Genomic DNA, 27,256 nt, shown 5'->3' on the forward strand with positions numbered 1-27,256 from the left:
ACTGGTACCTGGATAACCTAAAAGGGTCCTTTAATGCTACCATTAAAGGGATGCATAGAAGTTGATTTTGTACAATTGCTTTTTTCTGCTGTATAAAGACCCAAGATCTTTAACATTTTTTTTTCCAAACAGCAGATTTACCAGGCATATCAAATATTGTCTACCCTGGTTTTACTGGAGGTCTGTGAAAGGATTCAGATGTGGATTTGTGCTCTCAGCAAGTACTTTGCTAAAACTGACAAAAACTTTTCTTTCAGCTGTTTATCAGACATTTGAGTTAAATAAAAACAAACAGAAGACATTGAATTTTAAACAATCTCTATAAAAATCCCTTCCCCTCTCACTCAGGTGTCATTTCCTTAGCATTTATGAGGTCATATGGACCAGTCCACCCTTCACACACACAGTATTCCATGAAACGATGGGGGAGGAGGGAAAGGAGGAAGATGAATTTATAATCTTAATGAAAAAAATGTAAGTAAAAGTAAAAATTTCAGGTCATAATAAACGTGCAAAAAATTGACCTGAACAGCTTTCTGCCTTTGTAATATTTAATATTCTTTTAAAGGTGAGCCATAGAGATATGACTACCATATTTCCCAAAGGGAAAACTAGACACTGATGGGGGCTAGCCCAAGCCCTCATGGGGCTGGGGTCATTGCTCACTCGAGCCCTCCCACCCCCCTCCCAATGCGGAGCTAGGGGTCGTTGCTCATCCGAGAACTGCCTCCCCCCACCACGTGGGGCTGGGGTTGCCACTTGCCCCTCTGCATGTTCCTCCACACCGCACCCCATTTTTTAGATAAATGCCTATTTTTGCCAAAAATGTTGGGCCGGCCAGGACAGGACTTAAAAAAAGGGACCAGCAAAAACGGGACATGTAGTAACCCTACGTAGAGGGCAATGTTTGGATTTACCATACAATATGATATTAGCTATGTGACAGCTAACGGTCCTAGCCTTACCTATGACCTGTAATGAAGTGGTAAGCTCATTCTGTAGAGAGGACCAACTTAAATTTTTACTTCTGTCCATAGACTGGGGTACAATGGGTCTCCTCGTGATAGCAATGGGGTGGTTTACACAAAGATCAAGGATAGAATATTGCCATTATGTAGTCACTAAACTCTATTCCGTACCTTCTAGCTGTATTCATTCTCTCTCACGGGGCAAATACTCATCTTTACAAGCACTGCTGTTTCTGCCCTTGGTCTGGTCTCTCCCATTTTCAACTCCCTTTTACATGGGCTTTGCTCTCAACCCCATCACAGGTGCTAAAATGACCAGCCATTAAATAATTATAGGTGATGTGAACTATCATCAAAATGCTCTGAAGTTAATATTTCATCAAGTTGAATGAGAGGTTAGTTAATCTGTGAGCCATTATGTCTATTTACTGATATGAAAACACTGTATTGATTTATATTTAGTTCACATGTGGAAGATTATCTCTGCATGCAGGAGGAGTAGGAACTTTCCTTTTTGAAAAGAAAGTTTAGATTCTGGAAAACCCATGTTTTGTTGGCCACAAATTCACTGAGTTGTCCGGACCTTCAACAACACAATTCCATCCTCCGGAAGTCACACTAGTTTCAGGTTGCTTTTATCATTGGTGAGACATTAATTTGCAGCAGTATTATAACTTGGAAGTCTAAATTACAAGGACCCAATAAAGCATTATGAGTAAGAGCCCAGTTCAACAGAAACTCTATAAGAAAGTTATTCAGTAACTCTTTTGAAAGGTCTACAGTATGTTCTTCAGCAGCTCACCAGTCCTATTTAGTAGATGCTCCAAAGTGTTTGCAGCGAAAGTTTCCCAAATGCATAACCCCACCCATTAGCCATAGATAATCTACTGTTGTGAGTTACACACCATAGCATAAGGCCCAACCTTGCAAATGTACGAGTAAAGAGGCATTTAAGGTGCCCTACACTTATCGGGCCAGACCCGGATATTATTTCCTCCTCCTCTTCCTCCTCCCCCATAGTAAAGCACTTTGAGATCTACAGCTGAAAAATATTATTGCTTTATCAGATTTTGGACCAATGTTTAAAGGATCAATGTCTGGTGCAAAAGGGTACATACACTCACTGAAGAGGGAGCTGTAGCCTATTAGGACAGATCTGAAGTCAGCTCACTGTCAGTTTCCAGAAGGGGAATAAGTGACATTTTAAGTACAGTGTATTTTGACAGTCTCAAAGTATTTAATTCCAAAAGCTTCAGTAATTGTTTTAGTTGAAGACTATAAGGTGGTTCTGAAACACCTATTGTCCCACAGTAAGATATACCATCATCAGAAGCATATCATTTATTCTCTAGTAAACGCTTCAGTTCAACCCATGCACTGTGTGGTGTTGGACTTAAATGATATGAAAATTTTAATTCTATCTTTAGAACATGGAGGAGTCAGATTAATTTTGTATGCTGGTCTAGCAAGTGGGGTACCAGACACCAACACATTTGGAATTCAGCAGCAAACCTCAGCACTGGGCTAGTCTAGATGCATATATAACCTGTCTCCCATGTTAAAGTCCTCTGTATTGGCTCCCAGGAGGACTCAATGAGGTGAGGTGTCGAAAGATTTGGTTGAGCAATGGATCCTGACTTCTGGGTCAGGAGATTCACTGGCAGGAGAAGACAGAGGTGGTTGCAAGGACAGGCAGATCTGCTCTGGGAACCACAGGTCTTGGCTAAGATGGTGCTATGAAGATGGCTACTAATTTTTCTTGTTTAAATTTGTTTAGGACCTTGATCAGTAAGGGAGGTGGAGGATAAGTGTAAAGCAGTATGTGAGGCTAAGGGAATGACTGGGGCATCTCCCATCGAGTTGCAGCCGTGCCTTCCCCTCAGGCAGAATCATCTGCCCTTTGCAGTGGATAGAGTTGCAAAGAGACCTATCTGTGGATGACCCCACATAAGACATCTCTCTCGGAATACCTCGTCGTTCAGTGCCCACTTGTGGTCGACACAGGTGGGATGGGAGCTGGATTTTGCCACACTATGCTTGCTGGGGCCAAGAAAGTGTTGTTAATGAGCACAGCCTTGGGGAGAACTTGCCTTGGATGTATGATGGATGTTCAACAAGGAATGCTGGAGTTCCTGTATCTCCTCCAAGGGAAGTTGTAAATTGTCCACTACATGTTTCATCAGGTTTTGAAAGGCCTTGAAATCATCGGGATAAGATGGTGGAGGAGGTATGATTGCCTCATCTGCTGAAGAGGACTTGTGGGAAGGAGGTATTTCTTCCTTCTCAGCTGGTTCTTACTCCTCCATGAGATGTGCCTGAGAAGCAAGGGTCAAGGGCACTGGTTGTTGCCCTGATGTGCCTTCTATGAGATGGGATGCTGTAGAACTGGGTTCCACTGTGCCCACTGAAGTGGAGCATAAGGGTGGGCCCCAAGGTTGTCCTTGCCAGTGTGTCTGGATATTTCCCCTGCTGAATGTTTCCTCCTCCATTTGAACCTTGAGGGAGGGAGGCAGGAAGTCAGAGGACCTTCGTATGGACACCTGAAAGTCAGATGAGGTATCATCTCATGTCCATCACAGGAGCAAAGGGGGCCAGTACTGGGCCTGGGGAAGGCCCTGAACTTGTAATGGTACTGAGGTGCAGGTTGCCTAGTGAGGAGGTACCTGGAGATGTTAAGTTGGTACCATCTGGAAATCTCTCAATACCCTCTGAATCTGTGTGGGGATGGTGCAGCATGGGAGGATGAGTTACCATCAAGGAGGCAGGGATGGAGGGTAGGGTAGGTTCTAGAAAGAGTTGGTACCAGCAAAGAGTCTCTCTCAAACCTGCTTAGAAGAGGTGATTCAGGATCATTCAGGGTGCGATGGTCCTCATGGAACAGGGGTCAGGAGAGCAATCGGGACTCTGTATAGGGATCCTCAGGAGTCAGTCTGTCAGGTGATAATGGAGATGGTACTGAGAAACTGTGCGTGACAAGCATTTCGCCTTGACTCTGGAGGCCTCATGCCTTGAAGGCACTGAGTCTGGTGCCACTCTGGGAGGCTTCTTGGTACACTGCTTCTTTGCCAGCAGCTTAGTATCGGGACTGGAGGGGATGGGAGCCCATAACAAGATACAAGGTCTCCTAAGACCAATACCAAAGGGGTGACTTTTGAGGTCTGAGTGGTGGCACAGGGCCCCCAGCGTCTTCACTTATTGCCAGAGCAAAGCTGGTTGGCATATTCAATGTACAAGGGGGGTGACCTAGGCCCCGTGAGTCTCAGACTGCTTGATTATCAGGAGTTTTAGCCTGTCCTCCCTCAATTTCTTAGATCTACTCTTGAAACCTGCACAGAAGTTTCATTTAGAGGGGATGTGAGACTCCCCAAGTCAAGGGAGACAGCTTGAATGTCCATCACTGCAGGAGAAAGACCTGTTGCAGGTCTGACAGGTTTTTGAAGCTCTGGGTTTTGGGCATACCCCAAACTCGAGGCTGCAGATTGAGGCCTGAGAAAAATCAAACACAGGCCTAGATCAGGCAAAGAAAAAAAAAAAAGAAAATACAAACTCTGCTAAACAGAAAAAATAGAATCAAAGGAAAATACCATTAAATAAAGAAAATATGAGCAAGAGCTGTAGCAAGCCAAGTGGCTAGCTAAACAGACACCACAATGCTCTGTCTCAAGCTGCAGGTGATTGAGAAGGAATTGGAGTGCTGGCTGATCAGCCTCTCCCTGTGTACCCTCATGCAGGAGCACGGAGTGTCTAGGGTGCAGACGCAGACACCGCTGATCACAAACTCCAGTTAAGAGTGCACAGGCGCACACACGTGCTCACATGGAGTACCCATAGGACACTACTAAAAGAAGAATGCATAGTTTGGTAACAGTTCTTACTGCAAAGTAGCTTCTCTGATCTAGGCATAGTAAGTAGTTGGTTCATGTTCAAAGAGAACTTCATTCAGCTCATTGATCAGAGATTCCCGAACGCACTATTTTCAGTAGCATTAACCGACTATGGTTCGGATTTTCTACACTTATGAAAATGAGAAGCAATCACTAACAACATAGTTATTGTGACATAAAATGTTAGCAGCCTGTCTTCTCCATTTCAGTGACCTATATTGACCTTATCTGGTAGCCAAATATTTTGATTGGCAAGTACTTACTCCTGTTTACTATGAAAAATGTTCATGGTCACTGCTGCTATTCCAGCAGTAATAAAGACTCAATATTCTCTGATTCCTCAAAAGTGGGCCAATACAAATATAAAAATCCTTCAAGTTATTTCCTGCTCTGGATTTCCCAATGTATCCTATCTTTTAGTGTCTGTCTGTCTTCCTTATAATCTCTTTGGGACCGGGAAAAACGTCCTTTTATATCTTAAACAGTGCAAAGTACATTATTGCTTAAATATGCCATCTACATAGCTTACATTGTAGATAGGTTTGTCTGTTTACTGTCTGCCCGTGGGCAAGGCTAAATATCTTAAGCCATTTGCTTTAAGAACCTGTCACCATTTTATTTTCCATAGCAGACACAGTCCAGTTATCTAAGTGCTAGACTGGAACCCAAATTACCACAGGAAGTATGCAGAGATTTGAGTTCTACTTACAGCTCTGACACCAGCTTCTTCTAGAGCCGTGGGTAAGTCACACAACCTCTCCACCTGTCTTCCCATTTGTAAAATGAGTATGAAACAAATTCACCCACCTCAGGGACGTAATTGAGACTTAATTTATTCCTGTGACAGAACGTTGGTGGGTTGATAAATGAATTTGAAATACCGTAGCTAGAAAAGCACTGTAGAAGAAACATGTCATTTGACTACTCCACTGCTCTCTGTTTCAGTGATCTTTTTCCAAGGTCAAAAACTGTTCTGCTACTGAGACTCTTCGATGTATTTAAAGTCAGAGGTTCATATCCAAAATCTAGAGCACACGAACACCCAATGTTTCTTCCCCTCCACAAATATGGGAAAAAGCAGGTGCCTGACATAAGTAAACAAATATTTAAACAACAGCAGCATTACAATAAAAGCAGGATTTTTGAAGAACTCATTAACAAAGGACTAATGCACATATTTTTATTTAACAGCAATTTAGTATGCAGTAGCTAAAAGGTGTGTACATTTTTTTTATTTATTTAGTTTTAGGAAAGAGACAAATGTGTACCTGGATATCAGAATTAGCACCTAATGTATATAGAGAAAATAAACACTCACTACAAGCATTGATCAGGTCTTAAACAGTCTAGGAGCAGAGTCTCATCAACATACAGTAACTACTCAGAGTAATTTCTTGTGATCAACTGACTCACTGCTGCATCTCTGCAGGGAAATGTGGGTAATTAGTTACCTTTAAAACACTAGGAATGCATAGTTCAAACCGTTAAACACAGCAATTTGAGAATTAAAAATAGGACAAGTCACAGTTTTGGTCTGAAATTATTGCAGTGCAAATTTTGAAGTATCAGTATTTTTAAAGCAATTGAATACAATGAAGAGATAGGTACCCTCCCCTTGATGGAAAATTTTTTAATGTTGCTTAAGAACAGCCCTTAGCCAAGCTAAGGAAAGTCTCTCTGAAAAGCATTAAATATCACAGGTACACATACAAGCCATGGCAGACTAAATTAACTGGAAGATATTTAAAATGATATATAAAATGTTTCACTGGAGTATAAAAAAATCTGCAAATGGTTACATATTTTGTGGAGTGGACTACCGGGTTATTTTTCACATGAAATACAGTACACAGTGATGTAAAGCTTTTGTGAAGTGAACTGTATTAACCTTGATTAACTTGTTCACTTTCAGCACTCAAAAAAAAAATCACTAAAGCCTGGAATAGTGCAATTTTGTAAAAATAAATGTACTCTTTCTTGCTCATAGCAGAGTCATGCTCTTAATAAAGCAGCCTCTAAAACATGTTCATATGATGCATGCCTGGATTGTGGAGGGGGGAAAGGGGCGGGGGAAGTGGTCAAGGCCCAACCCATCAGTGAGAAATGGCTAAACAATACAAACTCACTGTATTAGGAAAGGGAGTAAGTCACTGTTAGCTGAGCATTTGAGCCATTTCCCCCACAACTATCACCACATGTTCCAAGTCTGCCATTTTCCTCTCCTTCCAAAACCTGCTTCAATGCTTTCTCTTCTTAGAAATAAGCAACACCAGCACCTACCTGCAACCCAACAGACCACCAGTGTACTGACAAAAATGGAGGAAAATGTTAAGATGAAAAAATATTTCCATTTTCAGATCCCAAGAGTTATTATAAAGAAGGAGCTTAAAAGCTATGAATACTACGATATAGTTCTGTCAAGCTTTCAAATCTGCAGTTCATTCTGTTGCATCACCCAGCTTGCTAAAATACATTAATGGCGTACTTCCTTATATACTGTGAAGTTAATATTGAACTAAATAAAAGGTGCTAAAAATGGACATTTTTATATATCATTTTGTACTAATACACACGGTGCCATGCACAGTTGAAACATTACTTTTTTAAACCTATTTACAATTCTACATAGTTATTTTACACTATATCTTTCATCATTACAACTATAGAATAAATTCAGACTCTGGAACACTGGTACCTTTGAGTTTCTGCTAGAACGCCCAACCTTGCATTATTCAAGAAGTACTGCTAATCTTTTTCTTCTTTAATTTAAATTAAACTCATTATTTAAAAACACATAAGTGCATGCCTAGAAGGAAGCTTTCAGGAAAAAGTTGTCAATGGACTAGTGTTGCTTAAAAATTACATTGGCTTTGTGTAGAAAATTTAAATTCAGTTCAAAAAACCACAAAAGCCTAATAGAAACCTACTTTGACTAAAATAAATACAATTTATTACACTCTAAACAAAATAATTGTACCTTTAAAAATGTACTGATTTAAACTCATTTGATTTTTTAGCCTCAAACTTATTCCCCTTTCCAAGCAGCAAACAGTAATAGGTGTGTAAGAATTCCTTTTGAAGTTAATACTTTCCTGGTAAATTATCATCCAGCATAAACCTGAGGCTGCAGTGGTGGGGGCAATTTGTCATTCTCTACGTTTTCAGAGTCAATAGCTGCTAAGGGTTGATTTTTTGGATTTATTTCCAATGGATATTTTTCAACAATATCTTGGACTTCCTTAGTAATTCCGTCAGTCCAATCTATAAGGTCTTTCTCAAGCTTCTTGGCTTCACTGACAATTCTTTCCTGTCTCTCATTCAATTGAGAGAGGAGGTCTAAGTTTTTATACATCTGTTTAACACCTAGGCACACATCAGATGACCAGTTTTCAGATTCTTGTTTCTTTGGAGACGTTTGGCCCGACATGTAGCGATCAAAATCCTCCTGGCTTAGATTTAAAGATTGAGCGTCCAGCTTTTCAATGAAGGCCACAGCACAGCACTACACATAGAACAGAGAGAGTGTGTCATTGCAGGGTACATGATGCAAGTCATAGCCCATAACAACAAGTGTTCTGCATTTTAATCGTGCTGTTATATAAACAATATGGTGGTTGCTTTAATGGTTCAATAGATCACCTGACAGCAAATTCCTGCTCTCCTGAAAAGCCTCTCAGCGTAGCCTGGTTAAAAAAAAGCAGTTCACAAAAAATAAAAATAACTAACATTTTAAGAAACTGCAGAACACCACTCAGATCAGGTCATCTTGGCTGTACAAAGCAATTGTGTGCTGACTGAATGAGGAAGTTCCATTGCAAACTATGGGGTCACTGCATTTTGAAAAAGAACAGTAAGTGAAAGAATGAAAAGACAAAGTTGACAGCAGCATGTTTAATTTAGCCTTTATACTATGTGCATTTGTTTTAGTTATGTACCGAGCATAATTTCATGCTACACTATCTAATCTGTTTCTAAAAACGTAAATGGGAGGAATGCATCTTAGTTTGAAGTGTTCTCCTTCTGAAAGCATTATTTAGAATAAACATTGAAGTATTTCATATTAAGAACAAAATCATTTTTCTCGTAGAAGTGTTACATATGCAAATTCCGGGGTATCCAAGTTCATAGTTTTGTTCAGCCAAAAACACACATGCCTGCCCTGTTCTAGGGATACTTCCACAGGACTGTCCCTCTCTATCAATGACTTGATCCTGCAGGCCTTTCACATGATGAACTCCCACCGACGCAAATGGCAACTGTGCATGCACAAGCGCTGCATAATTGAGCCTCAACAGATTTTGAATAGCTGGTAGTCAGTCAACCTTCTCAAAACTGTTACAAGTTAATGGTTCTTCATCTGTTATATCTTTAATGCCTGATCCTTGAGGTTAACATAAATCAAGTGGTAGCTGAACTTTCACTTTTCTTACAAAATAAAAGCTTGCCCAGGTCTGAACAAGCAGAACACTGGTCAGAATCAAAGGCCTGAACTGGTTAAAGAAGTGGCTATGAAACCAGAGCACTGTTTGGTTCATCTAACTTAGAAGAGATGAGGAAAGAAGAAGAAATGAAAAGTGAAAGGGAGTGCGCTCCAGCCTGAACAGCAATACACTGTTTCATAAGAATACTTTCACATTATCTTGTGACTCCATTTTCTGCTTCCTTCAGTATTAAGACATTCACCTTTGCTGGGAATGCCTTGATCAAACAGCAGATGATCATATTGTATAGAGCATCAACACTGTTCTTGAACTTACCAGATTGGTAAAATAGTAGCCATCCTCTCCAGTCATTAACCTGCTTGGATTACAGAAGCGGGTTATATACTGGATGTTGGACTGCAGACGGGGTGGGTTTCCCTTCAAAACAATATATATGAGTGTTGGTAAGAAGTCATCAGCAGAAGCTGGTTCGTTTTTTGTGATTTTTATAGCGTTGAAGATATGTTTGCTGCATTGGGTGATGCATGCTAATTTATCACGAGGGACACGTTTTGAATCCATTTCGATAATATCTGTAAGATAAAAACCCTATATAGTTAGATCTCCAGTCATCAGAAGCCCACACTAGTGAATCCATATGTAAAGGGTGACCCACTGGATTGCTATCAGATTGCACTATTTGTGTTTAATTTACTCTACTTGATGCTGTATGAAAACTAAGTATTAATATGCCTCCCACTTCAACCTAGTTCCTGAGTAAACATGGCTGGATTTATTCTCACAACACTTCCATGAGGTAAGGAAATATTATTCCCATTTTATAGGTGGGAAACTTGCCCAACATCACCCAATTAGTCTGTGGCAGATCCAAAAACTGAACCCATTTCTTGAAAAGCAGAACTAAGAGTTTTGTTTGATCTCAATAGTTGACAAAGTAAACAGTACAAATATTAGGATTCACAAAGGAATGATGACAGATATGCTCCAAGGTCCTGATTCAGCATGGTAGCTAAGCACCTCAATCTTACCAATCACAACCTTATCAATGAGACTACTCTCATGCTTAAAGTTAAGCATGGGTTTAAGTGCTTTGCTGAATTGGGGCCTAAGTGAGGCATATCTACCCCTAAAGATACCAGTGAAACAAATGCGAGTTACAGAAGCAAGATTTTTCCAAAGCGTTTCTGCAGAGGAATGAATTTATGTATATAATATTCACGATTGTAGACACTTGTTTAAAGCAGGAAATATAGTCTCTATGAAAAAGTAGGTGTTTGTACTTTTTACTTCTTCAAATAGTTAATTTAGAGAAGATAAGCTAGTTTATAGTTCACAAACCTGTAATTGCTTTCACAACCATATCGGAGACTTCTGAAATTTCTTCATTAACAGGAACACACAGCATTTGTGGAGTTACCCAGTGTAAAGCCCTATCAAGAGAAACAAATGAAAACACACATCACCCATAGCGGTGAAGTTGTCTGAGGTCAGCTGCAAAGGTTAACAGTATGCTAACAGCTTCTTTAATTAAGCGATCATATGAGGAGCCTTCTGTTTGGCAAGGCAAGCACTTCAACCCACTAAGGAAACTAGATTACTGCCCAGAAAAATATTTATATTATAATTAATATGCTACGAGTGCATGATTATTTTAAATGAAATAAGGCAGCGTAGTCATTTCCATTACCTTAACAAAAAGCTATAAAAGAATTAATCCAAAACCTGGTCTTCAGTTAATAGATTAATGCCACTCTTGGGCACAGATTTCTGCATGCTAGTTTCGGCATAAGTGGCATAGACACCACTCATGCGATTTTGGACTTCTAGATGATTTCTCTTCAGAAATCCTTACCTGATTCTCTTTTGGACAACCAGATCTTTCTTCTCATCATCAGTTGTTTCGGGGCAGAACACATATTTATACAATCGAGTCATGATATATTTTTCAATCTGGTCCATTGTTTTCTCAACTTTTTCTGGGGAAACTGAAAGATACAAACCCATCCCCCAAACGTAGTAAATTAGATGGTTTATGGAACCATAGGATTGTTTGTGAAGACTTAATGCCAGTTGGCCACAATAACCACTGAGTCAGCACAGGTCTGAGTTATTCTCTTCTACTGCTCAAGTCAAATGTGAGTTAAACAATAGGTACTAATGTACCGAATCTAGTGCTTTTCAGAAGTAAAGAATAATACAATAATAAGGAGCGAGTGTGGATGCTCTGAGATAACCATATGTCTAGGGCCACGCAAGGCATGAAGCTGAAGATCAAACAGGTTCCTAGCTCCAAAGGGGTTTAATATCTAGGTTAAAAAAAATTACTTAAATCCCTGAACGGATATGCTCCTTGGCACAGTTTACAATGTGGAGACGTTTAATATACTTTGCTTTCAACTTTGGAGTTTCTGCCTCTCAGGAACCAAAAGGAAAGTGGGCTTGTTTCAAGGGTCAGAATAGTCATGCCTGTACAGTCAGATTTATACTCACTGTGGACAAGCTTGAGAGAGACAGAAGTGGACTGAGAAATATTACTCTGCACTATGAATTTTAATTTTGGTTCTGCTGCTATGCATTTTATAGTATGAAATATCTGAGCTAGAGGCCTTTTGAACTTACTACGCACTTCCATGCACACGTAACTACCCCTAGAGGCAAGAAGGCTTAAAGTTTTTGAGAATAATTACAGTAAGGTACGTGCCACTCAAAATACACTCACTGTGATACTTCCCATTCCAAGTTTAGGGAATACATCAAATACTGGATAAATAGATAGATTACATACAAATAATACAAGTTAAATTGCAGAACAGTTTAAAGAAAGATGAAAGCATAGGTATGAAAAAATAGAAAATTAAAAAGGACTGAATATACCAGTTTAAAAACAGCAACTATTTAGTGGTTGTTTTTTGTTGTTGTTGTTTTTTTAAGTTATGGCCCAACAAATGTTTTCTGAACTGAACTATTACTTGGCAGGGTTTCTTTAAAATATTTAAATACCCTCTGACAATTAATTTAGATGGCAAAACTTTACAGAATCTTAAATACAGTGATGTTACTTGGAATAGCTCTAATTAGAGTGTTTACTATTAAAAAGTAACAATGTCACATAGGGAGGGAGGGAGGGAGAGAGAGAACATGAGAAATTCAGGAGATGCAAGTGGCCTAAACATTATACTGTTTCAATGATAAGGTGTGAGAGAAAGAAGAATCTGATACCTTTTGAACGGGTCTGTAATTTCTCTCCTATGTTTTGATAGAAGTCCTGGGCACATTCAGATTGTTCCTCAATACTTAATTCCTAGGACAGAACACTGATATTAAGTGAAAAAACAGCATGGTGCCACACAAACGGTAAATGGCATAGAAGTAGTCATGTACCTATGCTTTCATGGAAAATATCTAACAGCAGCAAGAGTTCTACAGAACACAGATTTATTTGAACCATGAAACAGGACAAATTATCTTCTTGGTATTGTGATTTGAAGACCATGTTTATTTGTTCTGCTCAATGCCACAAACACGAATGGGTGGAATGATGGAGCTGTATTTAAAGTATGGGGCTGGGCACTGCAACAGGCTTCCTGTGTGACCCGGAAAAAGTCACAATCTTTTCATGCTTCAATTTTCTCATTTGTAAAATGGAAACAGAGTTTGTTAACCTAAGAGAGAAGTTGCGACACTTAATTTGTTAACATTTTTAAAGCAATTTGAAATGGAGGCACTATAAAAGTGCAAAGTGCTGTTACTACTGACAATGGCAGTAACCATTGGAACACAAAGATTAATTTCTAATGTTGGACCATGATTCAGCAAGCCATTTCTATTCAGCAAAGCATTTAAGCACTTGTTTAGCTTTTAAGCATGTCCTTAAGTCTCATTTAAGTCAATGGAACTTAAGCATGCGCTCACATGTGTGTGCACAGAAAGAGCAACCTGTGCTGTAAGAAGGTAATAAGTATTACTTGGAGGGAAAACTTCATGACAGAACCATTTACACAGGTAGTGACAGAGAAGCAGTCTTCCTCAGCTGATGACCAATTCCTAGAGCTTCAGTGGTGTTTGTACAAGCACACAAGCAAACTGGCAACAGAAAGCTGAGGGTGGCCTCAGTTTTCAAAGGAGCAAAAGCAATGATTTATATTTTGGAATGACAAAAGGAATAATTTTAACATTTTAAAGTTCCATGAGCCTTAAAAGCATTTTATACTTAACTTTATTTTCTATTAAAGTAAGAGACAGGTTCACAAATCTTCTGATTTTTCTATGACTTATAAATGAGAGAAAGGGAGGGGGACTGTAATGAAAATGGTGACAATCTGAAATTCCAGTTAATTTTCAGGTTGCCATTTGTATTGCTATAGTTGAAACACAAGAAAATAGTATTAACAGTAGATACTCAATGTTTAATGCCCTTCATTTAAAAAAAAAATCCCAGATTTTATAAAAACTATTGTTTTTCTTATCCATTTTCCCCAAATTTTGGACTACACAAAAATACTGATTATCTTGAGAAAATCCAATACTGCATTTATGTTAATAAATTAGTCCAGTGTAATGGAATATATGCATACACATGCTTGTGTAAGTGTATGTACTGCTAATATATAGTACATGAAATAAACCACAGCATTAAACTGTGCTTACATTCAGTACTCTTACTTTTCTCTATTTGTTGCTTTTTCTGTCCTCCTGTCCCCCAATATTTACCCAGAAAACTGTGAAGTTATTTTTTGCACCTTTTTTTAAGCTTTCAAATTTTACAGTAAGCACCAATAAATTCTTGAGAAACTTCAAACAAAATAAAAACCAAAACTGAAGGGCCTTATGAATGCTGTATCATTTCAACCCTAGGTGGCACTACAGCCACATCAATATTTCAATGCAGAACTGACAATATAGCTTTTTGTATAAAGCCGGGGTAGGCAACCGGCCGCACACGTGCCGAAGGCGGCACGTGAGCTGATTTTCAGTGGCACTCACAATGCCGGGGTCCTGGCCACCGGTCCAGGGGGCTCTGCATTTTAATTTAATTTTAAATGAAGGTTCTTAAACATTTTAAAAACCTTATTTACTTTACATACAACAGTAGTTTAGTTATATATTATAGACTTCTAGAAAGAGACCTTCTAAAAACATTAAAATGTATTACTGGCATGCGAAACCTTAAATTAGAGTGAATAAATGAAGACTCGGCACACCACTTCTGAAAGGTTGCAGACCCCTTGTATAAAGGATTAAAATCTTTTGTTTCTGCCTAAGTCACTCATTTTTAATGTGTGTCACTTATATAATGCATGTGATATACCTACCCTTTTGTGATGCATTGCTTCCAAAAACATTTTGCACTGCTTATAAATTTCTTGACCAGATTTATGATAGGTCTTGAGAAACTCTATAAACTCCTTGGACGCTCGATCTGTCTCAATGCTGACCTGCCTGTTTATTGAAGGGCTAGGAGCCTTAGCTTCATGAATCTCCGCTGGGAAAATTAGAAACAATTAGAGATTAATTGTACTAATCAGTTAATGTATCAGATTTAAAAAATTACAGCAAGACAAACCTAATTTAAACTTTTATACGTAAAGATGAATTTTTCTTTTCTGAAGAAAGCAGGATTAAATAGTGACACGTTGACCCACCAAAGGCAACTGCTTATTAAGCTAACATTCACAAATATTTAAAGCCAGATTCTCATTTACATTAATGACCCTTTACATTAATTTTGACAGTATAAAGGAGACAACGTCGGTGCAAGTTACAGTTACATGCTCACTTGAAAACCCCTTTATATTGCCAGAGCAGTGTTAGTGTAAGTGAGAATCTGGCTTTAATGTTTGACTCAGAGCAGAAACACCAAATATGCTCCAGTTTTCCACATGGAGCTCAACAACAGATGGGAAATACCCGACCCTTTGTTTAGTGGGATTTGTTTCAGTCGTGGATGCAAGTTTACAAAGCTGGAAATGTATACATTAACATGGGGTTTCCACACATCTCTCTTCTGGAAACATGTACTTCAGAAAATATTGGTTGCATTTGACAAGACATACAAAACTTGATAGGATCTTCTCTACCCAAGTTTAGCACACCCACCTCTCAGTCTGCCAGCCAACACTGTCAAAATGAATGATTGAATGTAAGATGAGGTAAATGAACATGATGAAAAGCGAGAAGCAAAGAGACAGAAAAAACATGAAAATATTCTTAATAAGCAGATCTTCAACGCAAACAAGCCCATTTATGACATGCAGAACAAGAGAATGCACTGTCTCAGTAGCCATACATGCAGGACTTCAAAAAAACCAAAGATTTCCTTTAAATAAGAGGAAAATAATTTGTCCATTAAGTTAATATATTTAATTTTGTTTCTTACTCAATAGGATTTTTATAGGCTCAACACTATGTCAGATTCATCTCTCATGTTTAACTTCACATATTTCAATGGAGTTGTACACCAGGGATGAATTTGACCAGCAATGTTTAAGAGAGAGACTCTTCAAGGGCGTCTCAATTAGCAATATAGTCTTCTCTTGATGGAAATCAGTATAGACACTATTAGCAGTAACGCAGTTACAGTAACTCCACACTTAATGTCGTCCCAGTTAATGTTGTTTCATTATGTTGCTGATCAGTTAGAACATGCTCGTTTAAAGTTGTGAAATGCTCCCTTATAACATTGTTTGGCAGCCGCCTGCTTTGTCCACTACTTGCAGAAAGAGAGGCCTGTTGGAGCTAGCTGGTGGGGGCTTGGAATCAGGATGCACCGGCAGCCCCCCTATCAGCTCCCCCAAGTTCCCTGTGTGGCAGCCACCCAGCAGGCTATCAATTGCCGGGCAGTTCAGCTGTCCCTCCTCCCACTGCCGTGTGCTGTTCCTGCCCTCTGCCTTGGAGCTGCTCCGGGGAGCCTCCTGCTTGCTGTGCGGGGGAAGGGAAGAGGGGTGATAAGTCAGGGCGTCCCGCCTTTACATCTCCACAGAGCGGGGGGGAGGGTACGGGGGGAACACCACAGAGCTCAGGATGGAGGGAGCTTGCTGGCAGCAGCTGCTGTCTCAGCTTGCTGATCTACTTAAAAAGGCAGTGTACTTAGAGTGGGGTCAGTGTACTTAATGGGGAATGTGCATCGCGCACACACACACAGTGTCTCTGTCTCTCTGCCATGCTGTCTCCCCTCCTTCCATTCGTGCTGCCTTGTAGAGTGTGAGGCTACGTTAACAACATGTTAACCCTTGAGGGCTCCGCCGGGTGCTAGTTCATCATTTAGCAGTAAGGCAGTTAGTGTAAGTATTAAATTGTTTGTTTAAAACCTATACTGTGCATATGTAAAGTTTCCCTGGAACCTAACCCCCGCCCTATTTACATTAATTCTTATGGGGAAATTGGATTTGCTTAACATCGTTTCGCTTAAAGTAGCATTTTTCAGGAACATAACTTCAACATTAAGCGAGGAGTTACTGTACCAGTATGTGTTAAAATTTTACTCCTTATAAGCCATATAAATAGAAGTATTTGAATTCTATCAGTTAAGATCAATATTGCTAAAGCAAATCCATTCATTTCTATTTATACCCAAAGGTTGTTGTTTAAGTATAAAGAGGAATTTAAAAAAATTCTGAAGATCCAAAGCAGAGATTTTTGTGCAGTATGCAAGAATGGAGTCTACTTAGTAATTTGAATACTACTCAAATGCAATTTAGTAGATTACCATGACAGAGTAAATAATTTACTAAATTCAGTATCATATAACTAGTTGGTTAAGAATATGCACTTTATAAAATACAATTAAAAAGAAAAAAGCTCCAATTTTGAAAGAGTATTCACTCAATTATATCAAATAATTTTATAATAATGTATTTTAATTCACCATTAAATCAATGTGGAGTATTAACTAATTGGTTTCCTTCTGTATTCAAATTTATCAGCATGAAGTTTTATCATCCATCTATTCGTATGACATTTGGCTGATTAGATATCCCTAAAAAGCCTCATCCTGCTGTTTCTAGTTTTTGTTTAAGGACTACAAAAGCTCTGTTTAGAAAGCTTCATGAGAGACACTTTCAGCTTAGTAAAGGTAAAATATTAATAGCCTCCATCCCGATACAGTTACTACAGACATGACTACAAAATTTGAGAGCTGTTTTCATTTGCTCTCTAATTTAAAATAACTTTACTCTTTAATAGTCACAGCACCCAAATTTGTAATAATTTAATATGAATCAGCGAAGTTGCCATTTTATTTGATACTACTGTCTACACAGAAATTTTGGCTTAAGACATGTAAAGCAGCATACTGTGTATTGCTCACTACATTCTGTAAGATATGTGATTTCAGTGATACACTTTACTACACTTATTCCATAGTAAGTGAGCATGCATATTTACTGATAATTTAATCACAGAAAAGGAATAAAGCCCATTTGAGCAGGTTAGGAAGAGGCTGCAAGAGGAGATGTATCAACGCAATACAAAAAACAGAAGTGTGGGGATTTAAGGATCATTTTTACAAGGAGGATAAACATCATTTACATGAAGATCTCCTTTTTCTTTCATTTCTATGTGGCAATTGGGTGCCATAGCAGAACATTAGCATTACAGCTGCTTCACACTACGGCTGTGCCATTACTTGGACTAAAGTCAATGAATAAGAATATGAAAAAAAAAGTATTTTCTAGTACTCCCCAAAAAAATCCCCAAACGTGTATATACCCGATATATTCTGTAAAATAAATAAACTTTGCAATTTAGAATTTCTTTAGAGACCAGAACATCAGAATGTCAAACAATATACTATGGCTAAGATTTTGGACAAGATCCTAGAGCAGTTACTTTGTCAATTTTGTTATAATTCAACTCAGATGATAAAAAAGTGGCTTCTCTCAAAACATAAAATTGCTTTCCCCTGATTTATGTAACTATGGCCTGAAGACACATTTTGAGAATTTACTGGGTATAATTCAAACAAATTTACACAAACTAAAGTCCCATTTCTAGCATAGTTATTTTTAGTGCAGCATTTTAGAGGCTTTTTTTAAATAAAGATGAACAAGCATACAGACTCATTCACTATTTTTAGAAAGCGGAAATTTGTTTTCTTTTATAGTTTGATTCCTGAAGTATTGTGCAAGGAAACAAATCTCTTCTAAGAAATTTGAGTTTCATTTTTTCCCTCTTAAAGGCAACTTGTTGGTTCAAAGTTCACTTATCATAAACTAGCTTTAGAACGTACATAATGATTTCAAGCATTGCCTTTCTTGTCATCATCATCATATTCAATGGCCTAAGTTATAGCTGGCACAACCCTAGTTTGGATTTTGCAAAGCCCAACTAAATAAACTTACTAGAACAAGCAGACAGCTCTCCAAGCTGTGCTGTGTTACCTTCAGTAGGGGAAGCCAGCTCCCAGGAGGGAGTAAAAATCTCCTTCAAGTCCCTGAGAATGTTATCAGCATTTCGCTCCCTCCCAAGCTGTCCTTGCTTAAGGTTTCTCTCTTGAGCAGCTGGAATAAATGCAAAAGCAAGCAAGACACCAAGAGCAAGAGTATCAAGTGGTAAGGAGAACAGGACTCCCCCCCCCCCCAAAAAAAAAAAAAAAAAAGAAAGAAAGAAAGAAAGGGAAGAACATAGGAATGAGAAGAATGAATGTTACTATTCTGGATCAGGGACAAGGAGTTAAGACAGCAGGGATTGGAGATGCTTTTGTGTTTAACCAGGTGGCATTCATGCACTGAGAGGCGGACACTCCAAAGTGAAAGCAAAGTATATTTCACTTCTTATCCCAAGGAAATATGCAGTGTGTCTACAAAACTGAGACCCAGCACAATGTCACCTTTCCTTTATAGGAAAATATACTCCATGCCTTTTGGAGTTCCTCCTCAAGAGTCAAGTTCTCTATCAGCCATTTGTCCAAGCCAAAGCACACAATCACATAATTAGTTAGTTTCTTTTTTTAAGTTATTGCTATGCAAAGACAATGATGCAATTTTTCTTCTCTTTCAACACTCTACAATGGATAACAAATATTTAGTGAAGAACAAACTTTGTATTGCTCCAGAAACTCCCTTTGTTTTTTTAAAACAATGTTTATTCATGTTATTTTTCTTAAATGGGTTACACCATCCTAATTTTCCTTACCACATGTTCTGAAAACTTCAGATAATTTTGTGTTGCTTACTGCTTCAAAAGTGCACTTCCACAACATTTAGACATCTGTTTATTGAATATTACTAAAACTCAGGATTTTATAATCTATTATTATTCATAGAGTATTCCCCTACAATTCCTAAACCATGCCATTATCACATTGAAAATGTAGCTGACCCTTGGTTCCAACAAAAACCCGTGTCACAGGAGCCACAGGACCCTTCCACACAGCTATTTCCAATAAGGTTGTGATAGAACTTCAGGCTGGAAGCATTTTTGAAGAATAAGGTTCCTGTAAACTTTCTCCTTTAACATGAGTTGGAATCATCCCACTTTCAACATTACTTCTAAACAGTAAATTGTCCACTAATTTAAAAACTCATCATGTTTCTGAAAAAAACCCAAGCCTATACATAGTCAAAAGGATACCCATGTCCATATGCATCTTTATTGAAAAGATTTTGAGGAGAGTGAATGCTTGCCAGAAACCATCGTTACTCCAGCCATTTCAAATATATGCTTCATTCAGTCCCTGCATTTAGCCCATTTTTTAAAGTTTAGTTTTAAATTGCATTTTCTATTAGTCTGGCTATTGTGGACATTAAGCACATACTGCTAACATAAAGTTAGTTTTGTTAAATGATTTGAAAGTCACTTTTAATACGGCTAAGTCTCAAAATGAATGTTTGGGTGAAGAGGCTGTTGTCCTGTGCAAGAAGGAATTTATTACACTGGTTTACCAATATGTACATTTGCTCGTTACACCGCTACTGGAGCCTACATTTGTCAAGGTGCTCGCATTAAAGTTTATCATAGCTGTTCCCTGCAAGTGCTGGTCATTGTTTGCTTTTGCTCTGATAAAGTAAATCACTTTGCTAGAAGTGTACCATGGTACCATCTAAGGTTACCTTTTATGACTCCTGGCAGTTAACTAGTAACTTTATTTACATCATTACAACATTAGTAATATTAGGGCTTCTGGGTTTTTTTAAGGTTTGTTTCATTTTTAGCAATTTTTGAGTTTTATGTACATATCCAAAAATCAGGGTTTTTCAGAGCTCTTTTGCACATACTGTATGTAATGAGTACACCTCTACCCCGATATAACGCTGTCCTTGGGAGCCAAAAAATCTTACCTCGTTATAGGTGAAACCGGCGGCTCAAAGCACGTTTGATATAATGCGGAGCACACAGCGCCCCCCCACCCCCGAGCACTGCTTTACCGCGTTATATCCGAATTTGTGTTATATCGGGTGGCGTTATATCGGGGTAGAGGTGTAATGTAAATCAGACATTACCCATTACAGTATATACTACTGTAGTCTTTGTAATGTTTCCTAATGTTTTAACATAGTTCTTTTTCCAGCAGAGCTACCTTAAGGTGTAGTAGGGAATCTTTATTGTGCACCAGCAGCGTCTACATGGTTAGTGCATTTTAGAAATCACATCCCTGTTTTCCGCATTACTGCTCTGTGTAGACAAGCCCTTAGATAAAAATATCTTTTTTGTGGGTGTCAGGAGTGTTTTATTTGTGTTTATCAACAAACTGAAAATCAGAAGCCCTAATTAATATTTATATGACTTCAGATGCTCCTCAGTATAGTTTGTTACATAAAACATATGTAAAGAAGCCTCAGTAACATTTTATAGGATTATTCATAGTGACTTTGACAAAGCAAGCCAGAAAGAATACGAAGGTTCCTCATACTCAAGATAAAAAACACAAGAGGTTCAGCTGCAAACTTCCTTAGCACAGCTTTGTATTCATAGGATCTTTTACAAACAGTGACACCAGGAGAAAATTCCATTTGCTTTGTTTCAGGGATATATTAACGCAAGAAGCGGTGACGGGAACAAAGGTCCAAAGGTCTTCTGAACAGTTTCTAATGTCAGCCCCCTGGCCTCTATTGGGAATTGTCATAAGAATGGGTTACATATCTAGCTGATACTTGTGATGACTTGGCTGGCCTCAGCTTTGTTTGAATGAGTGGAGTGTTGCTCTTAATTTGTTAAGTGAACTTGCTTACACTGCTGCTGTACAGGACAAAGGGAATGTTTTGAGCACAGGATGGGCTTAAATTGGAGGACAACAGATACACAAAATGTGCTGCTAAGAGGCAATTAGAGAAATAGTCCCTAATATCAGGTAAAGTGACCTGGTCAAAGTAGGCATGGTCAGTGGTAATAACCCAATTAGAAAAGAGAAATAACATGAAAATAGCATGGGCAGCAAAAGTCCTGCAAATTGAAGCTTACACATGCATACTGTATGAGTTGCATAAGATACATAATATTATAATACTTAATGGTGATTGGGAAAGAACTAACAAATATGTAATTTGGATGTGTATAAGTGTCTTAAAATGTGAGAGGATAGTTGGAACTTCATTGGGGAAACCCATCATGAGTGACTTATACCCCAGGAGAAGGCAACTGGCCATTATCTTTTTCTGTATGTCTGTCATGTCTTGCTTCAATAGTAATTATCATCGCAAGAAAAGCTTCAAATAAAGGTTTGAACTAATAAACATGAGTGTCTCGGATGCAAGCGTGTGGCACCCTCACCCAACACCTTTAGGAAGGCAGGTAACTCATTTTCTGTTAACTAGTCTAAGCTTCTTGGGATGGGACACCCAACGTGGCCAAATTACATGGAGTATATTGTAAAGAGAACCACCGCTCATTTAGACCCAGTGGTTTTCAACCTGCGATTTCCAAAGGGGTCCATACCTTCATTCAAAAATTTTTAGGGGTCCACAAATGAAAATAGGTTGAAAACCACTAATTTAGACTAACCCAAGACCAGCAAAACTTGTTTTAATTGAGTTAATCACAGGTATGCACTGTCTACAGACCCTATAATTTCAAGTCCCTTTCACACCTTTTTTTAGTGGCAAATAGTTTGGGAAGACTGAAAACTATTCACACATAACTCTTGTCAATAGTGTAAAGTGATCCAGGAGTTCCATCAATACAGAGTCAGCCATGGTATTATGATTTTCCCTTGTATGCTGATCAGAGGAACTACTAACAACTCAGTGGGAATTCAGGTTTTAGAGGCTTTATTTGTGCATACGGTTTGTAAAGCACCTCAAAGAAAACAGCATGGGAGTTCTGGAAAACAGTGGAGTAGATTCAAAACAGTAGTTTTATCTGTATTGTTTCTAAGACTGGAGATGACTATGACCTTGTAACTATATAAATATAGGATGGAGGTCCATATACAAAGTGGTTATTGGCTTATATTTGGTAAACCATTATACACAGCCTTCTAAAAATTCATAAAGGGATATATTATACAGTAATGGTTAAAGAAATATAAGAATTACCCTTCTTAGCTCCTGTCCTGGAAGACGCACTGAAGAATTTCTTCACAGTTGTCACCTTGCGTGTCTTTTCATTGGTTTTCTTTTCCTCAAACTTGGAAAAGGTGAGCGACTGTGCCCCTTGTGTACTCTGACTACTAGCATAGGCTTCTTCCTCCTCACGCTGAAGTCTAAAATTAAAAGAATTTGGGACTGTTTAGTTAGTTAGCACCAACAAAAATTAGCGTGCATTGACAAATCCACTACCCTTTCTGTCGCCCCAGACCTGTTCTCCTCCGTCACCCCCATATCAACTCTTCTTCCAAGCATCACTTCCTTGTTATTATATAAATCTCTCCTTTCCTCGCAGTCAACACAGTAAAAACCTTTGTCCTTTCACCTTCATTGTAGCTCTTCAAGGCAGGGATTGTGTTTTATCTGTGTCTTAAAGCATATTGTATTTACTATTCTAAACATTTTAATCATAATCATAAAGAGCTTATCTGCTGCTTCCACATCCCCAGTGAAAAGTTATCACTTCGTAAAAGGATTTCTTACAGGCCCAACACCATGGTACTTGGACAATTACAAAAATACCACCACCCTTATTACCTGCCCCCTCTAGAGGTTATAAATTTGTTTTGGTCTATACCAATCTTGGTGACAGACAGTGAACCGCAGCCACTGGGAGCTGCGGGAAGCCATGCCTGTGGACGGTCGATGTAAACAAACTGTCTCGTGGCCCGCCAGTGGATTACCCTGACGGGCCTCAGGTTGCACACCACCGAGTTAGGGTATGTCTACATGAGGTTTTCTGAGGTTTTTTTAAGCTTGAATTAACTGATTGTCAGTTAACTTGAGTTAGCTAATCAGTGTCTACATTCTAGCTTGGACATTCCAAAGATGTTTGAGATTTATTCAGGATTGAGTTCTCGGATCTGCCATAAACGTTCATATGCTGGAACCAATGTTTGTGGAGTAGCAAATGCAAGTTAACTGGCAATCAACTAAAGTTAAAAAAAAAAAAAAAAAACTTCAGTGTAGACAAACCCTTCACGACAGATGTGGCTACATTCTCCACTAGCTGAATCATGCACGCAACCTTCAAGGGTAAACTTTAGCATTATAGTATTGCAGCCTGCAAGTAATGGAGGCATGGATAATTGTGGTGCAACATGCATTGGAAATCACAGTTGGACATTTCCAGGCCAGCTGAAGATAGCAGAAGTTACTAAAATGCCATTTATTGAATGGGCATAAAGCAAAAACATCTTCTCACCCGTAATGTAAAAAAACAAATCTTTGTTGCTAGGCTTGACTACACATGAAATCTGATCTGGAATAAGGTAGGATGTGCATTTAAAACAGATTAACTATTTCTGCTTATTCCAGAATAAGGGTACATCCACACTACCCGCCTGATCGGCAGGTAGCGATCTATCCATCGGGGATCGATTTATCGAGATGCGATAAATCGATCCCCAAACGCGGTCCCCATCGACCCCAGAACTCCACCAGAGCGAGAGGCGGAAGCGGAGTCGACGGGGGAGCCGTGGCCATTGATCCCCCGCTGTGAGGACAGGAGGTAAGTCGATCTAAGATACGTCGACTTCAGCTACGCTATTTTCATAGCTGAAGTTGCATATCTTAGATCGATCCTCCCCCTAGTGTAGACCAGACCTAAGAGTGTCCAATATGGAGTTCAACAGAAATAGCTAATCAGGAATAGCTCCCCAGGGTAGACAAGCCTATATTAAAGAAACAAGACTTACTTTTGCCAACTTTGCTTATAAAGTAACTAAAGTATTTAAAACTGAAACTTCGTATTAATTATTGGCTAAAACCAAGATGCTGATGACTATGTTTCACAGTAGAGGAACTATGAATTTCAGGTAATGCTGAAAATGGTGGTGGCATTTTTAATACTTGCTACTGCCAGGACAAACATATTAGCTGAGAGGTATAATCAGCTATAATGTATTTAATCAGCATCTGAGAAAAAAGGCTGAAATAAAATGGTCCTAAAAAGAGTTTGTACACTGCCAAGTATTAGTTATGGAATTCCAGACTTTGTCATGTAGATTATGCAGAATATTTAAGGACAGCAAAACAAAAGCCCAATAGTCACCACATAGCAATGCTCTTTTGAAGTGTTTTTTATGCAAAAATGTCACAAATTACAAATTTCTTCCTTGGCATCAGAAATTTGATTCTGTCTCCTCCTGCAAAGCCCATGGCAACTGAAGGCAACAAGGGTAAAAAGGACTATAAATAAAAGATGGCCATACTGTTTGGCAAAGCCATCTGACTGCAAGGGATGAAGGAATAAAGAGGCATCTTTACCGCTCGGCCAGCTCCCAGTCATCCTGAATCTGTTTCTGCCTTGCCTTATGGTACTCTTCTCTCCAGCACTTGGAGCAGAAGCCCTGCCAAGCAGGGTTTCCATAGTAACCACATCCTTTCTTGCACAGTAGCTCTGACTGATCAACGTGAATTCCTCTGCGTTCAGACTTTAGGCTCATTTCTTCCTGTTTAAAGAGAAAAGGGTTAAAGAACAGAAGAGAAACTTGTTGACAGATGTTAAGGAAATCCAGTGAAAATACTTTGATAAAGAAGTATAAATATTTTGAAAAGTCCATTCGTCTTATAGAGAGAAGCTACCCTCTCTCTAATTATTGAATAATTCAAGTAGTAAAAACACAAAGGCTAGAGAAGCCAGGGCAATTTTCACTAGTTAGAACACCCACATCTGATGGTTATACAATCATACAGTACCAGAACAGTCACAGGATGAATATAAATGTGTACAGCTTTTGTCAATGTAAAGTGCTACGTACAGGTCAACTATTAATACAGGAGATCTGATTCTTCACTGTCTTGCACCTTGTGTAGTCACACAGCTCTGAAAAAAACGTAAAAGGCTACGAAAGCAGAACAGTCCACTCTCACCAGGGTAGTATGTGGGTATGAGTGATTACACAATGTGCAAGCCAGTAGACGTCAAACACAGTAAAATACATGGGTCCTTAATGAACAGATACAAGATGTATTTGTATTTACTAGATTTCTATTTAGGATCTAACCGTCTCTGAAGAAGTCAAACTAATAAGTAGGGCCCTACCAAATTCACAGCCACGAAAAATGCGTCACGGACCATAAAATCTGGTCTTTTATGTGCTTTTACCCTATACTGTACAGATTTCACGGGGAGACCAGCATTTCTCAAATTGGGGGTCCTGAACCAAAAGAGAGTTGGTTGGCTGCAAGATTATTGGGGAGGGGCCTTGGTATTGCCATCCTTACTTCTGACCTGCTGCCTTCAGAGCTGAGTGGTTGCTGACTGAGGGCCAGCTCTGCAGGCAGCAACACAGAAGTAAGGGTGGCAATACCATACCAGGCCATCCTTCTGCGGGATGCTTCTGGTGATGGCTCTGCCTTCAGAGCTGGGCCCCTGACCAGCAGCCGCTGCTCTCCAGATTCCCAGCTCTGAAGGCGGCACCACTGCCAGCAGCAGCACAGAAGTAAGGGAAGCAGTACCGCAACCTCCCCAACGATAACCTTGTAACCCCCCTCGCCAACTCCTTTCTGGGTCAGGACCCCTACAATTACAACATTGTGAAATTTCAGATTTAAATAGCTGACATAATGAAATTTATGATTTTTAAAATCCTATGACCGTGAAATTGACCAAAATGGACCCTGAATTTGGTAGGGCCCTACTAATAGGACACATCACAGATCCAATATTCTCAACCATTTTAGCATGGAGTAAGTAAGACAATATTTCTGTTGAACAGATTTACAACCATCTAACACTGATCCAAGAGTTTAATAAGCAACCAGATCCCTAGTTTCCTGCTCATTTTTGTCTTCAATGAGACTATATAAGTGAGTCAGAATCAGTATTTGCACCAATGTCTCAGAGTATTAAAGTATCATTATCGAGCAGTAGGTCTCAACTTTCAGAATTTTAAAATATTTGATGAAATACTGAACAAGACAAATGAAACTACATTTACTGACTCAAGCCTCTGAATTGTTTGAAAAGAAATAAATTTGGCTCAAATTCACAGATTGGAAATAAATTGTGTGCATTTCTTTACTCTGTTAGGACAGCTTGTCCCAAGGACAGTTTCAGTGATGGAGCAGTTAACTGTTAGATAGCGTCATTCTAATTTCAACTGCTTGGCTCCATTTATGACAAAACCAACATAAATTCACATAAGACTCTAAACATAAGCAACTCAATATTAAAGCACTACGCATATATTAACGTTAGAGCTTGGATTTGAACATCCTGTTACATACACACACCTCCACCCTAAAATATGATGTTTGACTACTGCAAGGGAACATGAAAAAGGAACTGTACCACACACAGCTGATATGGACTAGATTGAGTTAAATGCAAAAATGAAAACTAGCATAGTGAAAAATAATTTTTATTTTAAAATTGTTTTAATTTAAGGTGTTAAGTTAGATATTTTTTCTTGAATCTATTTTTAATCCAATAGTAG

At 38.8% G+C, this 27,256-nt stretch overlaps 1 protein-coding gene across 6 annotated transcripts in view; it reads right to left on the reverse strand.

Moving 5' to 3' along the window:
• Positions 1–6,018: 6,018 nt before the first annotated feature.
• The window catches only part of RABGEF1 (RAB guanine nucleotide exchange factor 1), a 34,543-nt gene continuing 13,305 nt past the window's right edge, over positions 6,019–27,256 (reverse strand). The window contains exons 2-11 of one of the 6 annotated variants that reach the window (XM_008178879.4): positions 25,083–25,267; positions 22,764–22,930; positions 18,672–18,791; positions 15,391–15,411; positions 14,607–14,776; positions 12,514–12,595; positions 11,147–11,279; positions 10,633–10,724; positions 9,610–9,866; positions 6,019–8,354 (exon numbers count right to left, since the gene is read on the reverse strand). In XM_008178879.4, the coding sequence (XP_008177101.2) occupies positions 7,956–8,354; positions 9,610–9,866; positions 10,633–10,724; positions 11,147–11,279; positions 12,514–12,595; positions 14,607–14,776; positions 15,391–15,411; positions 18,672–18,791; positions 22,764–22,930; positions 25,083–25,267 (1,626 nt within the window). In that variant the 3' untranslated portion in view covers positions 6,019–7,955. Of the gene's footprint in view, positions 8,355–8,578; positions 8,683–9,609; positions 9,867–10,632; positions 10,725–11,146; positions 11,280–12,513; positions 12,596–14,606; positions 14,777–15,390; positions 15,412–18,632; positions 18,792–22,763; positions 22,931–25,082; positions 25,268–27,256 lie in introns of all 6 variants that reach the window. The other 5 variants (XM_008178877.4, XR_010593907.1, XM_008178880.4 and 2 more) reach the window with 5 other exon arrangements.

The sequence above is a fragment of the Chrysemys picta genome, chromosome 19 (genome assembly GCF_011386835.1).
Source record: "Chrysemys picta bellii isolate R12L10 chromosome 19, ASM1138683v2, whole genome shotgun sequence".
In the NCBI taxonomy this organism is placed as follows: domain Eukaryota; kingdom Metazoa; phylum Chordata; order Testudines; family Emydidae; genus Chrysemys; species Chrysemys picta.